This window comes from Papio anubis, chromosome 13 (assembly GCF_008728515.1).
Source record: "Papio anubis isolate 15944 chromosome 13, Panubis1.0, whole genome shotgun sequence".
NCBI lineage: Eukaryota > Metazoa > Chordata > Mammalia > Primates > Cercopithecidae > Papio > Papio anubis.
Window position 1 is genome coordinate 12,496,778 of NC_044988.1, and position 22,695 is coordinate 12,519,472.

Consider the following 22,695-nt stretch of genomic DNA (forward strand, 5'->3'; position numbering starts at 1 on the left):
TTCAGTCCTTGTGTTTCCATTTGCCCTCCCTTACCCTCAAGCCTGAGCCAGAAGGCTTGAGTCTCTCAAGGGTTCCCGAAGTTGACGGGCCCCTGGGTCAGAAATAACAGATGTGAGCCTTGGATTTAGAACCGATGCAGCTGTCCTCAAGTCTCTCGCCCTTTAGTTTTCTTTTATTGATAATGGAAATCCCGCATTTCTCTCTGATCCTCTATTTCTCTTTCCCCAAATATCCATCCCTCTGCTATAAACTACAGAAAGGACTGCCTTTGCACTCAACAACCTTCTCCCCTGGGATTCTGAGTATTTCCAGTGAGGAGAGTTAGCTATCACGCTAGCTCTCACCTCCCTCCCTCATTTAATCAATTCTTACTCCAGTTTGTCAAACATTCCTCTTGTCAGTGACACATTTGCTGTGGAAGGTGGGCAGGGGGAGCAGAGCTGGAGATTAGGGAGGCAGTGGGACAACAGGTGTGAAGTAATGCTATAGCCAGGGAGTCTTTTTAGGCTAGAAAGCAAACTAAGATGTCCAGTGACTGTAATCCTCTTGATTTTTTTAAAGAGGGCAGAGTTCACAAATTTGAGGGAAAAAAAAAAAAAGAGTGCTTGAGTCCACATCTGGGGTGAATACGTGTAAAGGCGAGAGAGGGCAGCGTGGAGGAAGGAGGGGACAGTCCGGACAAATCCCTAATAAACTGCCGGAGGAGGACCTAGAGGGGCTCTGTATTTTTAGGGGTGACGGAACACTTCCTGAACACTTCCGGCCTGTGCAGGCTTGAGATGTTAATTATAGGACCTGTGGATGTCAGCAGAGATCTTTTAAAAGAATAACTTAAGTGCCTAAAATCCCCCCAAGAATACACAGCCAGCCCGTTTTAGAAATGGCCGTCAAAGACAACAAAAGTGAAATGCGCAAATGCCTTCTACGCAGGGTGGTGCTGGGCAACCAGCTCGCGCTGCAGCCTCCCCCACGCTGTTGCTAGGAGATCGGAGGGCTATACTTCCATCATCTCCATACTTGCTGGGAGATTGAGTAATTGGTGTCTGGATGTGCGTGTGCTGCTTCCCAAAATATCTCTTTAAAAAGACGTGAGAGGGATGCGGAGCCAGTAGGTAGGATGATGGAGGGCGGACTGTGTCCCAAGAGGGCAGCGGGCTCCAAAAGCCAAGGCTGAGGCTGAGGAGGGGGTGGGGACCCACATGGGGGATAGAGTGGGGAGCTGCTGACAGCTTTCCCAGATTCCTGTTCATCCTCTGCTTGTTCTTTGAGACTGATCTCTTAAGTGGAATCTAGAAATTGCTGGGGACAGCTACAATTTAGGGAGCACTGTAGTTTGGTTTTTCATCCTTACTGTTGAGACACAGCAAGGCTAAGAGAAAGCCTTTAATTTTATTTTGTAGGTACTGAAATGTTAATGCACAGCTTTATGGTGCTTGGTTATAGGTGTTGAACTCTGTTTTGTGGGAGGGGGGTAGATGAGAAAATAGGGCATGCCTGTGGACACACACACACACACACACACACACACAAACAAAGACCCCAGTGATGAAAACGGCTGTTTCAGCTGCAGGGAGCCAGTGAAACAGACAGTTGGAGCCCACAGCTGTAAGGGCTCTGGAAGTTAGGAAACCTGGGGGTGAGAGTCAGCCCTGCCTCTGAAAACTACATCACTCTTCATGAGCCTTCTCTGCCTCAGCTTCCTCATGTGTAACCTGACAGGGTTGAGCTAGTACATCTCCAAGGTGTGTTCCACATCTCCTGCATTCTTGGAGTCTGAAGTCTGGTTCCACCTTCTCCTCAGAGTCGAGGGACAATGCCATACCACTTCTCTGTGGAGGCATTTGATTCTCTCATTTCATTAACAGGAAAAATTCAATTGATTGCCATGTTTTACACTTTTTCCAATATCTACTCAAACGCCTATTGCTGGAAGTCTAGAAGAGGAGATTGGGAAATGGAATAACTGACTTTTAAATTATATTATTTTCCTTTTTGTCACACTTGTCCTACAATACTTAACATGCTCAAAAATCCGATTTTTGATAGCATCGCTTTTTTCTTTTTAACCAAGGGAGGAGGGTGGAAGGGAGCAGGGCATTCAGCATATATTGATGCTATATTCTGATATAACAAAAGAGAACTAAGAATCGAGAGTGTTTTCCTTAAAGTCACTGGCCAAATGGCGGAGTGTGTTGGAATTCTATCAAGGATTAGGAAACTCACCTTAGTTCCAACACTAACTCATAGGGCAAGGACCAGATACTTATTTGTAAAAAGCAGAAGCTGGCTGGTGGGGGGTGGGGTGGAGAGTGGGGGTTGCTCTAGTCCTCATAGGAAGGTTAGGAAAGAAAATACCATAATATATGTAAATGTACTCTGTAATGTAGAAAGAGTGCACAGAATGTACTGCATTCTTTTCACTGTGTGCCTGAGAAATTTATTCATTTATTCAGAAAGTATTTTTTGAGATGTTGCTGCCGCCAGTCCTCATTAGGCATTCATTCACATGGCGCATGCACATGGTCAGTGTCCCTCGTCATCCATCCCGTGCCCACAGTTCTAGGGAAAATGACCTCCTATTGCTAAAGAAAACCGCATTCTCAATGGCTGCATCCTCTGAATACTACACATTCTTCTAGAATGAACCTTTGCACAGTGTGAAAAATGCACTCAAATCACTCCCATGAGTGTCTGTCTTATTTTGTTGTTGAACCCTCCTGGTGACACAAACCTCAGACATTTTACTTCCTGTGTCAGTGAATGTCAATGCCTAATCATTGTACAAGCAGATGTTGCTTAGGAAAAACAAATAAAATTAAGGCTATCTTAAAGTTAACAAACACCATCCTCCCACCCAACCCTTGGCTGAGCAGGCAAATAAGCAATGCCTTTCTCCGATTTTTTTTCTCCCTCATTAGGGATGGCAAAGCTCACTATCACGTGGATCACCCAGACTCACTCATTTTACTGGTTCTTCACAGTACCCGGAAAGATTTCAGATGTACCTCAGATACAAAGGCTGTGAGGAACCCTATTCGTTGTGTTGACACCACTGAGAGATTATTTTTTCCTGGAGAAGACACACCTGACTTTTAACCTCTTTGATCCCTTAAAAAGTTATTTTCCCAGCTGGGCGCAGTGGCTCACGCCTGTAATCCCAGCACTTTGGGGAGGCTGAGGTGGGTGGACCACCTGAAGTCGGGAGTTCAAGACCAGCCTGGCCAGCATGGTGAAACCCTGTCTTTACTGAAAATACAAAAATTAGCAGGGGGTGGTGTTGCATGCCCATAATCCCAGCTGCTTGGGAGGCTGAGGCAGGAGAATCGCTTGAGCCCTGGAGGCGGAGGTTGCAGTGAGCCGAGATTGCACCATTGCACTCCAGCCTGGGTGACAGAGTGAGACTTCATCTCAAAAAAAAAAAAAAAAAAAAAAGAGAGAGAGAGAGAGAGAAAGTTATTTCCCCTTGTGCCAAGAATGATATGAAGTCTGGAGAGCAGGTGAGGGAAAATGAGCTGATGCCACTCAAGAGTAACCAATAATCGTGGGCTGCATGTTAGTGTTACCAGGCAGAGCTTGGTTCCTTGCCCTTTCTTTTGGGTATTTGGCAAGCCATACAGAGTTTTCAGGAGGGGGATGGATGAGGGAGGAAAAGCACAAGGGAGTCATAAAGGGATGCCAAGTCATAATGAATAAGAGTTATTTTGTGCACTCCCAGGAGATCTGAGCCCATGGGCAGTAGTTCCGAGGACACAGATGTTGGTTCAGCATCAGGAAGTCCTTGCTAAGAAAGCTTTGCAAAATGCAAATGGACTGGGGTTGCAGAGGAGATGTTCAAATAAATTTCCTCTCACTAGGGCTGGACCCAGGCAAGGGTGGTCACAGATTAACTCTCACCACCCTTCCAACTCTAATATTCTGTGATGCCATGGGAGACCCAAGGAAGCCATGCTGACCCATATTTATCTCCTCCACCCACACCCCAACATCTCAGCCTTTATTAAACCCTAAGACAGGAAGGCCACATTTGTCTCCAAAACCATTCTGTCCCCAAACTAAGGAAGCATTAAATAAATTTGCAAAGTGCTTTTTGAAAGTCAACTGTAGAAAATTTCCCTGGTTAAATCGAATTAAGCAAGAGAGCCATCATCTTAAAGATGTCAAATAATAGGCCGGGCGCGGTGGCTCAAGCCTGTAATCCCAGCACTTTGGGAGGCCGAGACGGGCGGATCACGAGGTCAGGAGATCGAGACCATCCTGGCTAACACAGTGAAACCTCGTCTCTACTAAAAATACAAAAACTTAGCCGGGCGAGGTGGCAGGCGCCTGTAGTCCCAGCTACTCGGGAGGCTGAGGCAGGAGAATGGCGTGAACCCGGGAGGCGGAGCTTGCAGTGAGCTGAGATCCGGCCACTGCACTCCAGCCTGGGTGACAGAGCGAGACTCCGTCTCAAAAAAAAAAAAAAAAGATGTCAAATAATAATAATAATAACTTTCTTTTTTTGAGACAGAGTTTTGCTCTCGTTGCTCAGGCTGGAGTGCAATAGTGTGATCTCAGCTCACCTGCAACTCTGCCTCCCAGGTTCAAGGGATTCTGCTGCCTCAGCCTCCCAAGTAGCTGGGATTACAGGCATGCACCAACAAGCCCAGCTAATTCTGTATTTTTAGTAGAGATAGGGTTTCACCATGTTGGTCAGGCTGGTTTCGAACTCCTGACCTCCAAGCTATCTGCCCGCCTCAGCCTCCCAACGTGCTGGAATTACAGGTATGAGCCACCACACCTGGCCAAATAATTATCTTTATTTTTATGACTTTTTTATTAGGCCATTGCCTCATTTCCAGCAAGTATGGGGGAAGGTATTCCCTAAGGAGCCCTTAATCTCTTAATTCTGAAAATAGTGGATTCTTTTTTAAGGGGAAACAACCATGATCGTCCACTTGAAAATAAACACCCAGCTTTTACTATTTTGACTCACGGTAACCTCGCTTTTTCTGAAGTCTTTCCTTGGATCTATCTCCAAAGTGAGTCAGAAAGAAAGTGGCTCTGTTTACATGTGGAAGGATTTGAAGTCATTCATAATAAATTTTTTTATGGTCTCAAGTCATGAATTAACTCATTTTAATCTAGAAATAAAAGCCTCTATTATGTAGCTTACACATGAGGAATCTAAGTCTTAAGAGGGTTAGGATGACTTGCCTAAGGCTACACCTCCATTTCTAGGCATTAGAGACATCAGTCTACTGTAACTACCTGCCTAGGTTCTTGACCTCCTATTTCAAGCTTGTTAATTTTCATCTATTCATTCATCCACCCATTCATTCATTCACTCAATCAAAAATATTGAGTACCACCTATGTGTCAGGAGCCAACCTAGACAGTGAACCAAAGGCAATATCTGCCCGAATGAAGCTTACATTCTACATGTAAGAAACAGCAACAAAAATTAATAAGTAAAAAATACAGTATCCTCATGTAAGCAATGAGAGAAGCCTAGATAGCATATATGACAGACCTGCTGGGCTGATCACTGAGTAGCATAATTAGAGGGAAAGCTCATGGGCACAGGATTAGTAGCTGGTACATGTGTACCCTGTTGTCCACGACTCTCTGAGATCGCACCCAACAATCTGGTAGGACTGAATTTAGATTCCTAAAGTGGGACCCTGGCTTTTCTGTTGCATGATCAAGGAAGTACTGGCCCCTGCCCTGCAGTGATCAGGGCCTAGGATTTAATAGCAATATGATAGAACTTCAACTCCAGCTGGATCCTGCCAGCTCAGTTTTTATGATCACAGGCTGGGTCCAAGGCTTGCATGTTATAGCAAGCAGCAGCAGGATGAGCCTCATCAGAATTGATGGCTGGAGTACTACCAACTGTTCTTCTGGCATAATGGAGAGCTGGAGTTCCAGCTTTTTCCATGATGAGGATTGATTGATTGAATGCCTTAAGCACTGGACCATAACTGGTTTCCATGGAGCTTTGCAGGAAATTTGTTTCCTGAGAGAACATGTGGTTCACTACTCAACTCCTTGGATACTTGATGACCTGCTTCTCATATTTATCTAGTGCTCTATTGTAGCATTCTTGAACTAAAGTTCTAGATTGTTCTCTGGTTGGCCCATTCTCTGCTGAGTCAAGTCCTAGGTCCAGCCCAATGTGTTTCTATTTGGATGGTTAGAATTCTGGAGCTGAGCTGTATTATCCCTTAGGACAATATTTCTTTACTTTGGCTGCACAGTGGAAACACCTAAAGACATTGCAGAAAATACCTATACCTTGGCCCACCCTAAAACAGAAACTAACTTTTTCAGGGTAAAGCATTGGCTTCTGTATCTTTCAGATTGTCCCTAGTGATTCTGATCCACAGTGAAAACTGAAAACTGTTCTAATATTCACCTTGCCAGAAAAATGAGACTGTGTGAAGGGAACCCTCACTTCAAATTGTAGAAGGAAGCTTTGAGATTTCCAGGGAAGACGGAAGACAGAACAGGTGTGTAAAGTCTTGCATCTTGCTATGAACACATACATATGCTTGACAAAACATAATACAAAAAATTTAAAAGAAGAAAAACGTCCACACGCCAAACGAAACTAAAACCCCAATTAAAGTATTAGAGATAAATTCTTGTGACCCAAAGGGGTATTAAGAGTAGACAGAAAGTTTTATGGCGGGAGTCATAAGTAGCTCATGGATTAGGTGTCAGGACTGGGATTCTTGTATAAAGTCAAGGTGCCACATCAATGAGGAGAGACTATAAGAACTTTGTTCACCTGCTCAGGAAGTTAGTAAGAAGCATGATGGCCTCCCTGATCTATGACTGTGTTTCAAGAGCTGTTGGCTAAATTGGGGTTCCAGTACTAGAGAAGCTAGCAACTTTGCCTAAATGGAAAATGAAGGGGAGCTGGATATGGCATTTACAGTGCCTTTAAGGGATACTTCTTTAACCTGGTGAACAGCCTCGTAGCTAGTTGCCCAAACCGTCACCAGGGGTTCACAAAGAAAGCTTGTTTCTACTGGCAGATGCCCTTGTGGCTCTTGTCTGACCCATGTTCACGTTATACCTGCCTGACCATGGCTCTAGCACTGGGAGGCTGACCTTTTGTTCTACCTGGCATCCTGGGGAAAGGCCAGCCTAGGGCAGCCCCTAGTTCTTCAGCTGGAAGATGCACATTCAGTATACCCAGCACAACAGAAAACAAGTTCAGAGAGTTTTATTTACAGATCCTGGACAAGGAGGGCATAATAATTCAGGAGAGCTGTCCTCCACCCCCGGGTCTTGCAATCAACCCAGGAATGATGAGAATGATGAGTCAGGCAGAGAGAGAGCACATCTAGTGACTAGCAGCACATATAAGGGAATAGGGAATGGAGTACTTTAAATTCATGGGCAAATGCCTGATGGTCCATTTAAAGGAAAATTTCCGTGAGACAGCAGGGAGCCCAGTCTTCTCGGTAAGAGAGATGCTCCTAAATTCTTACTTCTGTCCACCAGCTTGAGATATTTGGGTGCGGTGTAGAACTGGAAACTGTGTCAAGGGTGACTGAACCCTGTTTCTGGCCTAAGAAAGTTAAAACTTGCATTCAAAATGGATGTCAAGACAACACAAAATGATAAGAATTCACGACAGGGTGGAAATACAATCACCCTCAAGAGATCAGAAACCCCACACTACAGTATGCATGGGTGTAGGCCAAATTCACACTACTCTGTGTGGTTCTGTGCTGACCAAAACAGACCAGGAACAATTCAAACCTGCAGTTCCCTAGGAGGGAAAAAAGGTTAAGCTGTCACCTAGGACAACTCCACAATCCAAGGCATAGATAAGATTTCTGGGAAAAAACAATTCTCACTGAAGATACACCAACAGAACAGAAATGACAAAACCTGAAGGTAAGACTAGTCAGATTTAAAAATTGGATAATTCATGGACATACTAGTTTTTTGTGACTGCTGTAACAAATGGCCACAAACTGGGTAGCTTAAAATAACAGAAGTCTGAAATCAAGGTGTTAACAGGAGCATACTCCCTCTGAAGGCTCTAGGTGAGAGTCCCTTCCTTGCATCTTCCAGCTTCCAGTGGCTCCAGGTATTTATTGGTGTATAGTAACATCACTCTAATCTCTGCCTCTGTCTTTACATCACACTCTCCTCAAAACACCTCCTTTTTTTTTATAAGGATACATGTGATTGCATTTAGGATCCACCTGAATAATTCCGGATAAAATCCTCTTCTCAAGATCCTCACTTTAGTCACATCTTTTCCCATGCATGGTGATATTTTCTTTTTTGCTGTATAATATCACCAGGTCCCAGGGATTAGGATGTGGAATGCCTTTTTGGGGGGCTGCCATTAAGCCTGCTACAATCCCTACCTAGTGAGACTAGAGCAACCTGATGGAGACTTTCAAGTCAACATATTTACAATGTACAAGGAGATGTAGGTAGGAAATGACTCCATGAGGCATTATGAAAAGACTAAGATTTTGAAAAAGGACTGGGCAATTTTGAAAAAATATCCAAATAGAAATTCTAAGGATGAAAAATACAGTAAATGAAAGAAGAGGTAAACTCAGTAAATTAAGCAGCAGAATAGACACAACTCATGAGAGAACAAGAAATCTGAAAGACTTCTCTGAAGAAAAACCCTAAATGCTGTAAAGACAAATAACAAGAGAGGAGAAATAAAGGAGAGAATGATGAGCTCCAATACATGTGACCTCAAGTACTAGAAGAAAAAAACGTAGTATGTCCTTGAGCAATATATCCAAAAGAGAACGGTGGGATGAAGCAGCACTGAACAAAGACACAAGTCCTGAGATTGAAACTAAGTCCCACATGAGAAGTACAAAAAATGTTTATCTACACACATTATAATGAAACTAAACAATATGAAAGACAAAGAGAAAGTCTAAAATGCTGCTAGAAAGAAATGCCAGATGATCTAAAGAGGAATGAGAATATTGACAGAAACCTTTTCATAACCAACAATGCCAAACAATGAAAATAATATTTCCAAAGACTGAAGGAAAGTGACTGCTGAGCCAGGATTCCATTTTCAGCTATACTAGCACCTTTCCACGCAGAGAAAACTAAGAGTTTTCTACTTACACACCCTTACTGAAAGAATTAATAAAGACGTTAAAGAAAGAAAACGGAGTACTAGGAAGAGAATAACAGGAAAGAACATTTTGTTTATGAGGTTATGGAAGACTTCTTAAAAATGATATTGCAAAACCTGCAATATGAAAAAGGTCAGGTAAAAAGTTGGAGCAAGAGCTTTTTCAGAAGAGGAAAATAGAATATGCAAAATTCTTGAGTGATGAAAGGTATTGGAATACAGGTGCGAGAAGGTAAATATGGTGTGAGGAGAAGTTTTAGACATTTTCAACAGCAGTATCTTTTGTGACTTTGCACACCATGACAGGGAATTCAAATTTTATTCTAAGTGAAATGAAAAGTCACTTTTAAAGAAAAAAAAATTAGAATGACAGAACTCAAAATAAGTTTTTAAAAGTTCTTCTAGAAAATAGAAGATATAAGTAAGAATTTGAAGTCCAGTCCAAGAGGGTGGTGTAGTATTTAAATGACAGGATTTCCTGAGAGAAGACACAGAGAAGAATTAATCAACAATATAATTCAAGAAAATTTCCCAGAACTGGAAAAAATGAATTTCTGGATGGAAATGGCTCATTGAAGTATCCAGCATAGTGAATTAATATAAACCTAAGACACATCTTCATAAAATTTCAGAATACTAAATATGAAAAGATTCTTAAAATTTCCAGAGGGAAAAAAAGGATTACATTTTTGAAATCAAGAATCAGGAGACTTCGGACCTCTCAATAGCCACACTTGAAGTTAGAAGACAATTAATATATGCCTTCAAAAATTTTAAGATAAAATTCAAACTAATATTTTATATTCAGCCAAACTGTTAGTTAAGTTTGAGGGTACAATAAAAGCATTTTAAGACGCAATGGGTTTCCAAAAATTTCTTGTTTGCCTTTTCTTAGAAAGCTATTGGAGGATGTGTTCCACCAAATCAAGAGGTAAACCAAGAAAAGGAAGACATAGGATAGAAGAGGGAGGAAGGAAGGAGATACATGCAGAACAAAAAGGGGAAAAGTCCAATTTCCGGAAAAGAAAGATCCCAGATGATAGCTCTGCAACAGGTTGAGAGTCACCTGTCTAGATTGCATCAGATGAGAAGGCTGCAGGAGACATTGTCCAGGCAGATTAAATGGGTAAAATACATGATGCACTGGAATGTTTTGAGAGGAAATTTAGACAAATAGCTAAAAGCCTGGGTTTGAATAATGATCATTAGAAAACTAAGACAGCAAACAAACAAAAAGTCAATTGCTAACTCCTAAGAAAACAAAATATTATACAGAAAAGGAAAATAGTCATGGTTTACTGTATGCCTCGGCTCCAAATAGCACTTTCATTGTCATAATAATATAAAAGATGAACAATGGGTCAGGTACAGTGACTCACGCCTGTAATCCTAGCACTTTGAGAGGCCAAGGCGGGCAGATCATGAGGTCAGGAGTTCAAGACCAGCCTGGCCAGCATGATGAAACCCCATCTTTACTAAAAATAGAAAAAGCAGCCAGAGAATGGTGGCGTGCACCTGTAGTCCCAGCTACTCTGGAGGCTGAGGCAGGAGAATCACTTGAACCCAGGAGGCAGAGATTGCAGTGAGCCGAGATCACGCCACTGCACTCCAGCCTGATGATGACAGAGCTAGACTCCATCTCAAAAAAAAAAAAAAAAATGCTGAACAATGATCTAATTGTGTATTTAGGAGATGACTCAGCTAGGGAAAAGGGAAGGGTGGAGAGTAGAGGTAGGATTCGTAACAGAGATTTTCCCAAGCCAAGAGATATTGGTGGGTGTGGAGTCCTCAAATTTCACAGGGAAGAGGTAGACTTTGGGGAAATGGCTGTGATGTGTCTGGGAACATTCTGTCCTGGACACAGAGTTCTCAGTTGTGGCACCAGAACCACTAGATCATGATGGAGAGGACATTAGAGACCCTTCTCATATTTCCTAGGTATCAATGGGCCTTGGGATTCATGGGGTACCTTTTGAAAGGGAGGCATGCCAAGCAATGCTTAAGGCTGATTTTGCTCCTGCAGGATATGGGCTAGAATCAGACATAGCCTGATTTAAAGGAAATGAAGCAAGTGACATTTTGCATATTTGGGTTTGGTAGCTACAAATCCGTATTTACTATAGGAGAAAAGGGTCTTTATGGAAATTGTTTTATTGTCTGTGTGGCAACTGACTTTAAAATCAGTTGTATACAGTGTGATGTGCACATACAAGTTAAATACACCATCCTAGAGGTGATCAACATAAACAGAGCCCACATGAAAAGTGACTTGAGTAGTTAACTGGCATTTAAAATTTTTATATCAATATCAGAAAATGTGTTAATTAGCGTAAAATATATTAGAGTTTTGCTTACTTTTTGGCAGAAATGACTGAGTCTGAAGGTTGAGAATTAGAAGTATTGTACAGGTGTTGTCATTCCTACATGAAGGAAGCAGAAGAATGTAGCAAGCTCAGGTCTCTAATGCCAGGAGTGGGGCTTTCAGTGACCAGAGCTCTCTGGGTCCTCTGCATATCCCTCCCCTGTCAACTGATTCGATAGAGGCTGGGCTGGTCCTAGCATTAGCACATCCTTGAATCTGCCTTTGGGCGTGATTTCTGCGCAAAGACAGAAAGGGGAAGTTTCCGGTCTACATAGCCAACATGTAGTCTTGACAATAAATCATTGCTTGTTTGGAATAATTTGGTCTGAGCCTTACTTTTATTGTAAAACACTACCTGTAGATGGCAGATAGGGCATAGGACCTTTAGGCCTCATCTAGCTCTAACTATGGGAGGCTACCAAAGACCCTGACATTTGGCAAATGGCCACATTTGCAGAGCTCTTATTGCAAGAGAGGTGTTCCTAAATCTGAATTCTAACATCATCCCTTTTCTAACTCCAGAACCCCATTGCTAGGCAGCTCCCTTCACCTGGAGACTCACCCTCCCCTAGACTAATGAGTGAAAGTGGGTGGGATTAGTATTAGGTTGGTGCAAAAGCAATTGCGGTTTTTGCCAAAGTTGTGGCAAAGGCTGGAATTGCTTTTGCACCAACCTAAGCACTGGGCCCTAGGAAAGCACCAAAAATACCTAGCTGGTGGCTCTGGCATGACTTTTTGCTTAAGCTTAGTGGCTAAATTCTCATCCTGTCCCTAATGACCAAAGTCCTTACTCATACCCCAGGTTCAATTTGCTAGAGACTGTCTAGTCTCCTTGAACTTTGAATCTTGACTTTAGCTCCTGCTGATAACCTCATTCCTATAGTGCTGGGCCACTGAACTGCTGAAACCAGTCTCTCAGTGGCCTGGAGCCCAGAGCCTGAACCTAAGTCATATGGCCAGCCCAGACCCTAACTCAAGGCTTCCTTATGCCAGTCAGGTACCTGCCTTTCCGCCTATTGCCTGGAGCTGAGCCCCCTGCGTTCTTCAATTTCATAGAGTTGACTGAGGATTAAACGAGTTAGTGTATGAAACTCCTTGGCAAATACTAAGTATTATCTTTATTGGTCAATTTCTTTTGACAGCTTTTGGCAAGTTTCTTAACTCTTAGTGACTCAGTTTTCTCATCTGTAAACTGGGAATAATAATAGTACCTGCCTCCTGGGATAGGTGTAAGGGTTGGATGAGTTAAGATTCTGTAGTGGGTTGAGTAATGTCCCCTCCAAAAAAGATATACCCACCTCCTAATCCCCAGAACCTGTGAATATTACCTTATATGACAAAAGTTGTGATGAAGTTAAGGATCTTGAGAGAAGGCACTTATCTGGATTTTCTGGGTGAGCCCTAAAGGCAATCCCATGTATCCTTACAAAACAGATACCCACCATGCCTGTAATCCCAGCACTTTGGGAGGCCAGGGCAGGTGGGTCATGAGGTCAGGAGATCGAGACCATCCTGGCCAACATGGTGAAACCCTGTCTCCACTAAAAATACAAAAATTAGCTGGGCGTGGTGGTGTGCACCTGTAGTCCCAGCTACTCAGGAGGCTGAGGCAGGATAATTGCTTGAACCTGGGAGGCGAGGTTGCAGTAAGCCAAGATCACGCCACTGCACTCCAGCCTGGCAACAGCTGTGGCAGCACAGCGAGATGACACGTAAAAAAAGAAAAGAAAAGAAAGGAAAAGAAAAGAAAAGAAAAAGCAGATACCCAGAGAAGAAGACACATGAAGAGGAGAAGGTAATTTGAGGTAATCTGATCAAGGAAGCAGAGACTGGAGTGATGTAACCACCAGCAAGGAACATCTGAGCCACCAATGGCTGGGGCAAGTAAGGAAAATATTCTCCCATAGAGCCTTCCAAGAGAGTGCAGCTCTGACAACCTCTTACTTGCAGATTTCTGGCCTCCAGAACTATAAGAAATTAAACTTCTGTTGTCTTTAGCCACCTAGTCTGTGGCAATTTATTACAGCAGCCACCAGATACTAATACACATGTATAACACCCTGGCACAGAGGAAGGATTCGTTTTGTTGGTTGATTTATTCTAAAAGTAAGTATGTCTGTTCTAATGATGTTGTTAATAATAATACTTCAGAAGCATTTTTCTCATCCAAGAAAATAGGCACCTTCCGTGCATGCATGGAAGGAGTATTTGAAGAGGGAAGGCCAGATGGGATACACAAGGGAGCAAGAGAGGGCTCTGGGACACGACTTCAGGTTTGGAATTTAAATGGGCACCATTATAATTGTACCAATAATAGGAATATACGAATGTAGTCTGGTAAAAGTCAGGATCTTTAATAGTCCAAACTGGGTTGTGGCTGGCCAGGTCATTAGTCGTTAAACTTCCTCCTTCAATCCACAGTTTCTTTGAGGGGGATGTACACTATGATTCTACAGGGACATATAACCTTATTTGGATTTTTGGACAAGTTGCTTTGCCCCTTTTATGGCATTGCATTTTCCAAGTCTCTCCTGAGTTTTCACCTGATCGTATTTTTTTTTTTAACTCAAGAAAAATATATCTGCATCACTAAAAGGAGGGATTCAGGAGGCAATGTTTCTAAGGATTCTGAGTTTTGGAGCGTCTATTGCCAAGCCTATGGCAGGAATGTTGCCCAGATGCTGGTGTGCCTCTTACAGGGTTGAGAAGAGGAGGCCAGACCCTGGGAAATCTGACTGTGAAATACTGAGAACAAGAATGTGGGCAGACCATTCTGATGGCAAGGAAGAGATAGCCTAGAGGACCCCTGCCAAGCCACCCTAATTTTGTCCTCCCCCACCACTATGATTTCAGAAACACTGGTGCATAGAGAGGCCAAGAGAGTGTGGCACTTTTAATTCAGTTATTTCTACTCCTGAGTCATTCAGATCCTCGAAGCGGCCCCAACCCTAGGGTGCCACGATACACTAATCTCTTGGGATGTTTCTAAGGTTTAATCTTTTCAAAACCCTGGTGATTGTGTCTTCTTGCTCTGTGCTGTCCAACATGGAAGCCACTAGCCATATGTGGCTATTTAAATATAAGCTAATTGAAATTAAATAAAAATTCAAATTCAGTTCTTTGGTCACACTGGCCATGTTTCAAGTGTCCACTAGCCACATGTGGGTAGAGGCTACCATATTGGACAGTACAGATAGGGCATTTATATTGTTGCAGAAAGTAAAGCAATTCACAGTGATGTTCTAGTTATCCAAGGTGTAAGTTGAAAATATCAGAATTATGGATAGATCCGACAGGAAACTTATGTCTATGACTAACCACTTACCCTCACTACCTTCAACTAATGAGCACCACAGGCATCTGCAGTGACCCTATCTAAAAACACATACATATAGCTGGGTGCAGTGGTATGCACCTGTTAGTCCCAGGTAGTCAGAAGGCTAAGGCAGGAGGATGGCTTAAGCCCAGGGGTTTGAGGCTGCAGTGAGCTATGATCATGCTTGTGAATAGCCAGTGCACTCCAGCCTGGGCAACATTACAAGACCCTGTCTTTAAACAAAACCAAAACCAAAACCAGACATATATACCTATAGAATAAAGAGAACACCATGCTTGTGGAAATTCTGTACATTTTTAAAAAGTAATCATCATGTCATTTTTAGTCTCTCTTTCAGAGTATGTTATTTATTGTAAGACATCATTTTTATTAAATACACTGTAGTACAAGAGACTTTCCATGTCAGGTTGAGAGAAGCTGGTCACATGATTTACAAACAAAACTTTTTTTTTTTTTTAAACACTGTATTCAGGTGTCACTTTGAAATCAGCCAAGATGCAGTGGGTCTTAGTAAAGCAATGGACCTCAAAACAGATTGCAAAACAAGAACTGGTATTAGCACAGAGACATCACATGAAAAGGAAGAGAAACCAAATGAAAAGGAGAGTTCCAAATACCAGGTCACAATTGAAGGGGAAATATATCTGCAGAGAGATATGGAAATGTGTGTGTGTACGGCCTGGATATATACAAACATCTCTCCAGATACAGAAGCAAATGCAGAATGTCCACATCTCCAGGCAGATTTGTAAGTTATAGGTATTGATCGAAGAACACAGGGAGCTATAGTTCACCATAATTTGGTCATTTGTCAAGGGATTACATATTTAAAATCCACATTTAATTCAAAGACCTTGTATTTAAAACATTTCCAGCTGTTTTATACATTTTTAAAGCAATAGTAAGATATACAAGCTGCAAGATACAGGCCTTTACATTTCATTTTCCCTAATTTTTTTTTCCTGTTCAAACGCACGGCTACTAGCAGCTTTTATGATGCTTGCTCCAGTACATTGAACATTCAACTAACCTCCACTCAGGATCATTTTCATTAATGCATAGACTAAAGAAATAAATAAACATGGACCTGGCCTCGAACGCATAGACTAAAAAATGACATCCCCATCTTTTCTCATTTCGTCTCCTGAGACGTATGTCAAGATGGCAATATAGTTGCTTGGTGGTGGTTGTGAAATTCACAGTGTTTTGCTTACAACACATATACAGATATATATATATATATATATGTATTTTTTTTTTGCTTTGCTTTGTGTTTGTGATGAATGGAGCAAAAGTATATAAATAAATAAATACATAATTAAATAAATAAAGGTCAAGGAAAAGAAGGGGGGGAATGCAAAAACTAAGCATATTCAAGAACCTTTGACTTGAGCAGCAGTGATTCATTTCAGCCCTGACAACAAGAAAATACCCCTTCCTGCACTGTGGTTTCTAACTGTAAATCCCTCCCACCCCTCATTCTTTAGAATAACGTTTGAAATTCATGTACAAGCTATCACAACCTCAGAGGCTCCACATTCCAATTATGCATCATAAAAAATCAGCTGTAACTGCTAACTTAGACATTTGAAGAGTTGGGTCCCTAGCCATTCCTCTCATGAGATTTCCTGTAACAGTGATATATGGCCAAACCAAAGGTCAACATTGAAAATAAAAGTCCTGAAACAGGGGAGGAAAAAGAAAATGGAGAAGCAAGAAAATTGAGAGTATGTGTGTATATGCAGTCATTTATTTAGTTAGATACAACAATGGTATTGGTATTACAGGCTGTCCAATTTGCAAAAAGAAAGATTCAAAGAAAGTCCATTCTTGACCAGGTAATCCTGCAGTCAGGACGCTTTGGAAAGGACAGCATTCTATACTGTTAGTTGGTGTATTCACTCTCGGATGTGGGAATTCCTAAGAGTTGCTCATCTCACTGTGGGGTCTTGGACAGCTCATCATTGGCCTTCGAGACACTGGGCTGCCAACATTCCAATTTACATTTGGAATGCTTGAACTCTGAACTCAAGTGTCAAGGGGTCACAGTGGGACAAAGACAAGGTGAGCATAATACAAATGTGCTGAAAGACAAAAAGAAAGCAATGTTCCTTTCCTGGACCTTTACAAAAAGTATCTTCCTTTGCAAGGAGCCAGAGAAAGCACTCAGTGTAGTGGGATGGCTTTTATTCAGTTGTTTTGGGAAGCACATTATCTTAAATATGTCTTCCACCCATGCAGTACTGCACAGAGTTGAAAAGTGTGATGTAGTCCTGCCCACATGGAGAATGGAAGCACTAACAGCAACATGACGTTAAACAGTTTTGGTTATTTAGCATATTTTAAGCAAATTATTCATACCTCACCCTACTTATAATTATCTCTATTATTGTGTGCCTATAAATTTATACATAAACACACAAACACACTATGTATGTGCATTTGTATATGTATAAATCAAGTATTTATAACACATATAAATACATGAAAATATCACAGGTAGTGCTGATGTGAACACATGTATAATATGAATTCTGATATAATCTTTTATAGCATAGTTCAAAGTGTTTTCTAAATAAGCCTGATTATGACATTGGTTCAGTGTACAAGGATTTAGCTGAATTTAGCTGAAGATAAGAGCATGATTACATATCACAATATCTCAGCTGCTTGTCATCTCCTGTATTTCCTTGTGTTCTTCTAACTTCATATACTGCTTCGTGAATGTGTTAGCGTGCTTTCTTTCCTGAACTGCTTGTTTGTATATGAGAGTCTCTAGTGGACAGAACCATGAAGTTCAGAGTGAGAGTACTTGGATTCAGTCCCAGTGGTGCCGGAAGCTAGGCTGGAGACCTCTAGCATGCTTCTGAGGGTCTCTGAGTCTCAATGTCCTCATCTACACAAAATAGGAATAATTTGCTAACACACATGGAAAGTGTTTGGAAAACTATTCAATGACTTCTAAATGGAAATGATTGTCAGACCAGGTTTGGGCTAGAGAATTAGGTTTGTCACTATTATACTGTAGTTTTCACAAATTTGATGGAAGGCCATATTTGGTGATCATGACATTTTAGAACGAGGATGCTACTCTTCTAAAAATCAGACCATGAGAAAGGGGATGGTGGAGGAACAGCAATGAATAATTTCAGATATTCTGTGGCTCATTCAGCTACTTTAAAAGCAATCTGATATTCTTTCAATTTGAGATGTCTCTGAAATCAGCACATACTCTTAAGACAACAGAGATAGTAATAGTAATAATCAGCAATATAAATAACTATAAAACTTTGCACTTGCATAGAACCTTTTATTTCAAGACCTTTAGGGACTTGTCAGAAGGAATAAGTGGAATTTTATTTTATTTTTTGCTTTTTTCTTTCAGAGAAAAAAAAAAAGACAAAACTGGAATGGGATGCTCCCAAAGTCTCATTGGCCTTAAACAAATCTTTGCTCTAAAACTGCACAGCCCTCCTTGAATTTGATCCCTTAAATTATTACCTACTTTGCTCTCTTAAAATAAAATAAATAACTTGTAGCTTCTCCCCTGAGAGCAGCTGGCCAGACATGCAGAATGACAAACCTGTGTTGGTTTTCAGGTCATCGCTGATGGAATCTAGAAAAGTTTTTGTACAAATCTGCCCCTTCCTTACTACGTCACAGAGTTCTACAGTGTTTTAACAGTACCATGGGTCCTTAATATGATACATACATGCACGTATATATCATGGAGATATGGCTTTCATTATGTTATTATATGTATTCTGAAGGGTTTTGTTTTTTTTTTTTTTTAAATCACCAACAAAGAGAACAAACGACCCAACTCTTATCTCTCATAGGTCAGCATATAACTTGAATGGACATAAGGTTCATCTTGTCATCTCCCTCGCTTGACTGCAGATGCTACTGGATTTCCTTTTGTTCTCTGTTAATTTACACTTTTGAATTTTTGAGAATTGACTTTCCAAGCCTTTAATGAAAAACAAGGTGTTTCAGTAATTAACGGGCACAAGCAAAACCTAAAACAGAGCTATCGCACCTTCAGAAACAAATAAGAAATAACATCACCTAAGATGAATGAAAATCACTCCCTTTCAATCTGGCTCATGTTATAAAGATGTCAAGTTTAGCAAAATTCCCCTCACAGAGGGTAGCAAGTTTTCTTGAGGAACAGAAATATTTTTCTTTCTTGGTATATCTGACCATTCAAATAGCTGTAAATTTCTATTTAAATTTGCGCCCTCTTTTTTGCAAAACCAGTGACTATGCCCAGAAGCACATTTCCAGTGCTTGGTCTGGGCACAGCCTTCCGTTGGCATGCTGTGCCAAATTTTGTATTTTGACGTTTTCAATGGAGTGAAGGAAACAAAGACAGCATACTGACAATGGAGAACACTTGGAATGAAACCACTCTCCCAACCAGAGCCCAGAGCAAGGGACTTGACCTGTGTACACTGAACGTGAGTGCATGTGATGCCCTCAGGGTGAGGTTTCCTTTCCCTTAGGGATTGATTCTGCCCTTCCCACAGTCCTGTGGGTTCCACGTGGATGAGGATTTCCAGGCTTCGGGGTCCATATTCATTAAAACCCATCACCACCGTACAACCCAGAGACATTGAAACTCAGCTAATATACTCCATTAGCTTCCCCTAATTGTATAAGTCATACCTTTTTATGGATCTGCTCTACCTATCAGGGGAACGATGTCTGGAGCGGTAGTGTCTGCACACAAGGTATTAATCAACGAAGACCATGCACAATTTTGCTTGCACAGTTAAAAGGACGGGTGGGCATGGAAGTTAAGGGTCGGAGGAAAGTGAGATCTGAAAAGTTCAATGTAAGAGAAACTTGCCTCCGAATTTATAGCTTGTCTTATCTTTTCCAAGTTCTTGGTTTCCCACCTGACCCCGAAATGATCTCTGGACATGAATCCACCTCTTTTCAATTGAAGTTGACAAAGGTTCTGTGGGTAGCACTTGAGAAACAAACCAGTGCTATCATCACAACCTATGAAGACAAAACTGTGTCCGAGCACACTATGCACCTTCTTGTGTCTCACGGAAGCCATCTTTGCTCTCTACTGCACGCCGCCATTTCTGGTGATGGGAAAAGAATCATCCATGGCACAGAGGCCAATAGTCTTTTTACTCCTCAGAAAGGTCCTCAGGGGAAGGTGCCGAATACATTCTTCCCAGCTAACAGTTGCTGAGAATTTCCTAAGTAGGGATGGACGCCAGCTGATCCCAATGGTTGTCTTTGTTCCTCCCATAATGTGGTTCATAATAAATCTTCTTTCTCTCTGGTTTTAATCTCCCATAGATAAAGGCTTCACAGATTGAACACAAGTTTTCTTTTTTATACACAGGCTTAAGCCATCCAAAAACAATAAGAACAGTAATAATAATAAATAAATAGAAGTGAATCCATAGAAACTCTCGATGTCTGTACAGCAGAAGTGACAAAGTTTAAGTCAAATATTTGTTTTCCCTTTTTTTCATCCACATCAAAGGCAGGAATACAACAAGGCATTGTTAGTTGTGGTGGGCAAACTGGAGTGTCTGCTGATATAACAAATTACGTTTGTTAAGGCCTTTGTCTATGCAGAGTTAATAGTAATGCAGAAGCCAGATTGATTAAAAAGAAAGGGTAAGAATCGTGAAGCAGGGAAGACCAAAAAAAAAAAGGAAAAGAAAATTAAAAAAAGAAAAAGGAACAAACCAAGGGAGATGGAAAGAGAGAAAGAGATAATGCCAAAAAGAAGTCAATACTGTGTCTACGGATGAAGAAGTACACACTGCTTCCCTCGAGAGCTTCTCGGAGTCTTTGATGTTAATACTGTCAGAGTGAAGGAGAGCAGCTTGGTGGCCTCCAGCGGCAGTTAAAAGATGTTCATCCTCTCAGCCTGTCTGAGGAGTATGTTGGGAAGGATCGGTCTGGGGAAAAGGGCCCTAGCCTAGAATGTCCAGGTAGACCGGAGATGCCTTGGCCAAGTTCTGAAGGAGGGTATGGATGCCCTTGATGTTCTTCCTCATGTGGGGCTCTCGCTGCCAGCACCCCAGCATCAGCTCATACACCTCCTGGGGGCACGTGCGGGGTCGCTGCAGGACTCGGCCCTGAGTGATACACTCTATCACCTGGACAGAGATCAAAGATAGGATGAGACAGGAGGAAAAGCAACGCACATCAAAGAAATGTTAGCGCAAGAAACAGCAGAAGAGGGGCTTTTACAAAAGAAGCCCACTCTTGGTTTCATTTTCTCAGAAGGAAGAGAACAATTATTATAGGTTAGTTTATATTGTATTTAATTTGATTGGCTTATATCCATTTTTCCAAGCCACTCTGATTTCACAAAACTAGTGGAAAAATAATTTATATGGAATGCTCCCAAACCGCACACTGGAGCTCCCGCATGTTGTGGTTTTTATTGGTCTGAGATGGAACATGAGTCACTTGTGTGTTAAGGCACTGACTGACAGGAAACCTCGCAGGCTATTGGATAAAGGAACTGGATTAAAAAGACAGACATGGATCTGAAAAAGATGTGCGGTGCCTGACCAAGAAGCTGTGCCTCAAATATAAACATATTTGCAAGAGTAAGAATAGAAAAAACAAAACGTTTGAGTTTTTCACTAGAAGTTAATGTTCTGGTGAAATATTCAAAAGGGAAAGGACCTTGAAACTTCGTTGGAACAATACTAAAGAACTCGCTGGACTGTATGGGTTCTGGAATGCTACATCTGCTATTAATTTATCAGATGAGCTGCATAAAGTGACTCCTCAGTCCCACCACCAGAGGAGCAAGGACATATCAGCGAGTGCTGTGCTTTGCTTTCTCAGAGTGACTATACTTTGACCACGAAATTTAGAAACATAGCAGGCTACTTGGGAAGTGCTGCCGCCAACAAAACCCCATAAGATAACGTCCTGACATGGTCTTCCAACCCAAAACAAGGCCCCAGCTGATGGAAGCCTCTGGGATCTCAGCCCTCTGGAGGGTCTTGGCCAGACCCATTGCACACCTCGTTGTTTGACAGCTGGTACCAGGGCTGTTTGCCGTAGGTGAAGATCTCCCACAACACGACCCCCAGGCTCCAGACGTCACTTTCTGTCGTGAATTTCCTGTACATGATGCTCTCTGGAGGCATCCAACGAATGGGCAGCATCGTGTGGCCACCGACCTGGAGAGAAAGGGATCAACAGGGAGGCATCAGTCACTCCAAAACCAGGTGTGGAAGGGAGAGGCTGGGGGACACTGCTTGCTTTCCTTATTTGCACTTTATAGTTTTAATTGTTTATAAACACATAAGGGATATATGATTTCTTCATAGTCTCAAGCAACAGAGACAGAGGGCAAAGAGTGATCCAAATCATTTAAAAATATATTATTTGCAATTCTTTCTCTCAAAACCAGATAGGAGCAGGGATGATGAGTAGGTAGATGATCACCTTGGATAAATAAAACTACACACACATACATGCACTTTCTGCTAGGAGGATGACTCAATCTTCTAATTAACAAGATCACTTTGACCAGGAGAACAAAGAGGGGCTCTGCATCCAAAATGACCAACCAGTGACTCTACTTCCTTGGCAAGGCTAGAGCCTCCTTCTGCCTTCAAGTCTTATGTGTACATGATGCTGACTCAAACCCCTCCACCATCACTCAGCGATAGGCAGGTCAGGCATTATTATTCTCCTTCTACAGGTAAGGCAATGAGATTCAGATTGCTTACAGACACAAAAACTCAGGTCTTTGGATTCTAAGCTCAGGACTTTCCTCTATTACAGGGCACTGCTCCTTAGATTATTTACCACAATAGATAAATACATTTTTTTAAATGCCCACTTTAATGAAAACACCAAGACTGGGGCATCAG

At 41.8% G+C, this 22,695-nt stretch overlaps 1 protein-coding gene and 1 long non-coding RNA gene across 10 annotated transcripts in view; one reads left to right on the forward strand and one right to left on the reverse strand.

Moving 5' to 3' along the window:
- The first annotated feature begins 1,024 nt into the window (after nucleotides 1–1,024).
- Nucleotides 1,025–22,695, forward strand: part of LOC103878465 — a 44,477-nt gene continuing 22,806 nt past the window's right edge. For 2 of the 5 annotated variants that reach the window (XR_002517676.2, XR_002517677.2), the window contains exons 1-2: nucleotides 1,025–1,113; nucleotides 6,340–6,489. This is a non-coding gene — a long non-coding RNA (uncharacterized LOC103878465). Of the gene's footprint in view, nucleotides 1,114–6,339; nucleotides 6,490–8,177; nucleotides 8,246–15,290; nucleotides 15,933–18,203; nucleotides 18,286–22,695 lie in introns of those variants that run through there. The other 3 variants (XR_004177812.1, XR_002517675.2, XR_002517678.2) reach the window with 3 other exon arrangements.
- Nucleotides 15,137–22,695, reverse strand: part of NTRK2 (neurotrophic receptor tyrosine kinase 2) — a 366,819-nt gene continuing 359,260 nt past the window's right edge. For all 5 annotated transcript variants that reach the window (XM_017949950.3, XM_003911869.4, XM_003911870.4 and 2 more), the window contains 2 exons: nucleotides 21,838–21,996; nucleotides 15,137–20,952 (listed from right to left, as the gene is read on the reverse strand). In XM_017949950.3, coding sequence (XP_017805439.1) covers nucleotides 20,767–20,952; nucleotides 21,838–21,996 — 345 coding nt within the window. In that variant the 3' untranslated portion in view covers nucleotides 15,137–20,766. The remainder of the gene's footprint in view (nucleotides 20,953–21,837; nucleotides 21,997–22,695) is intronic.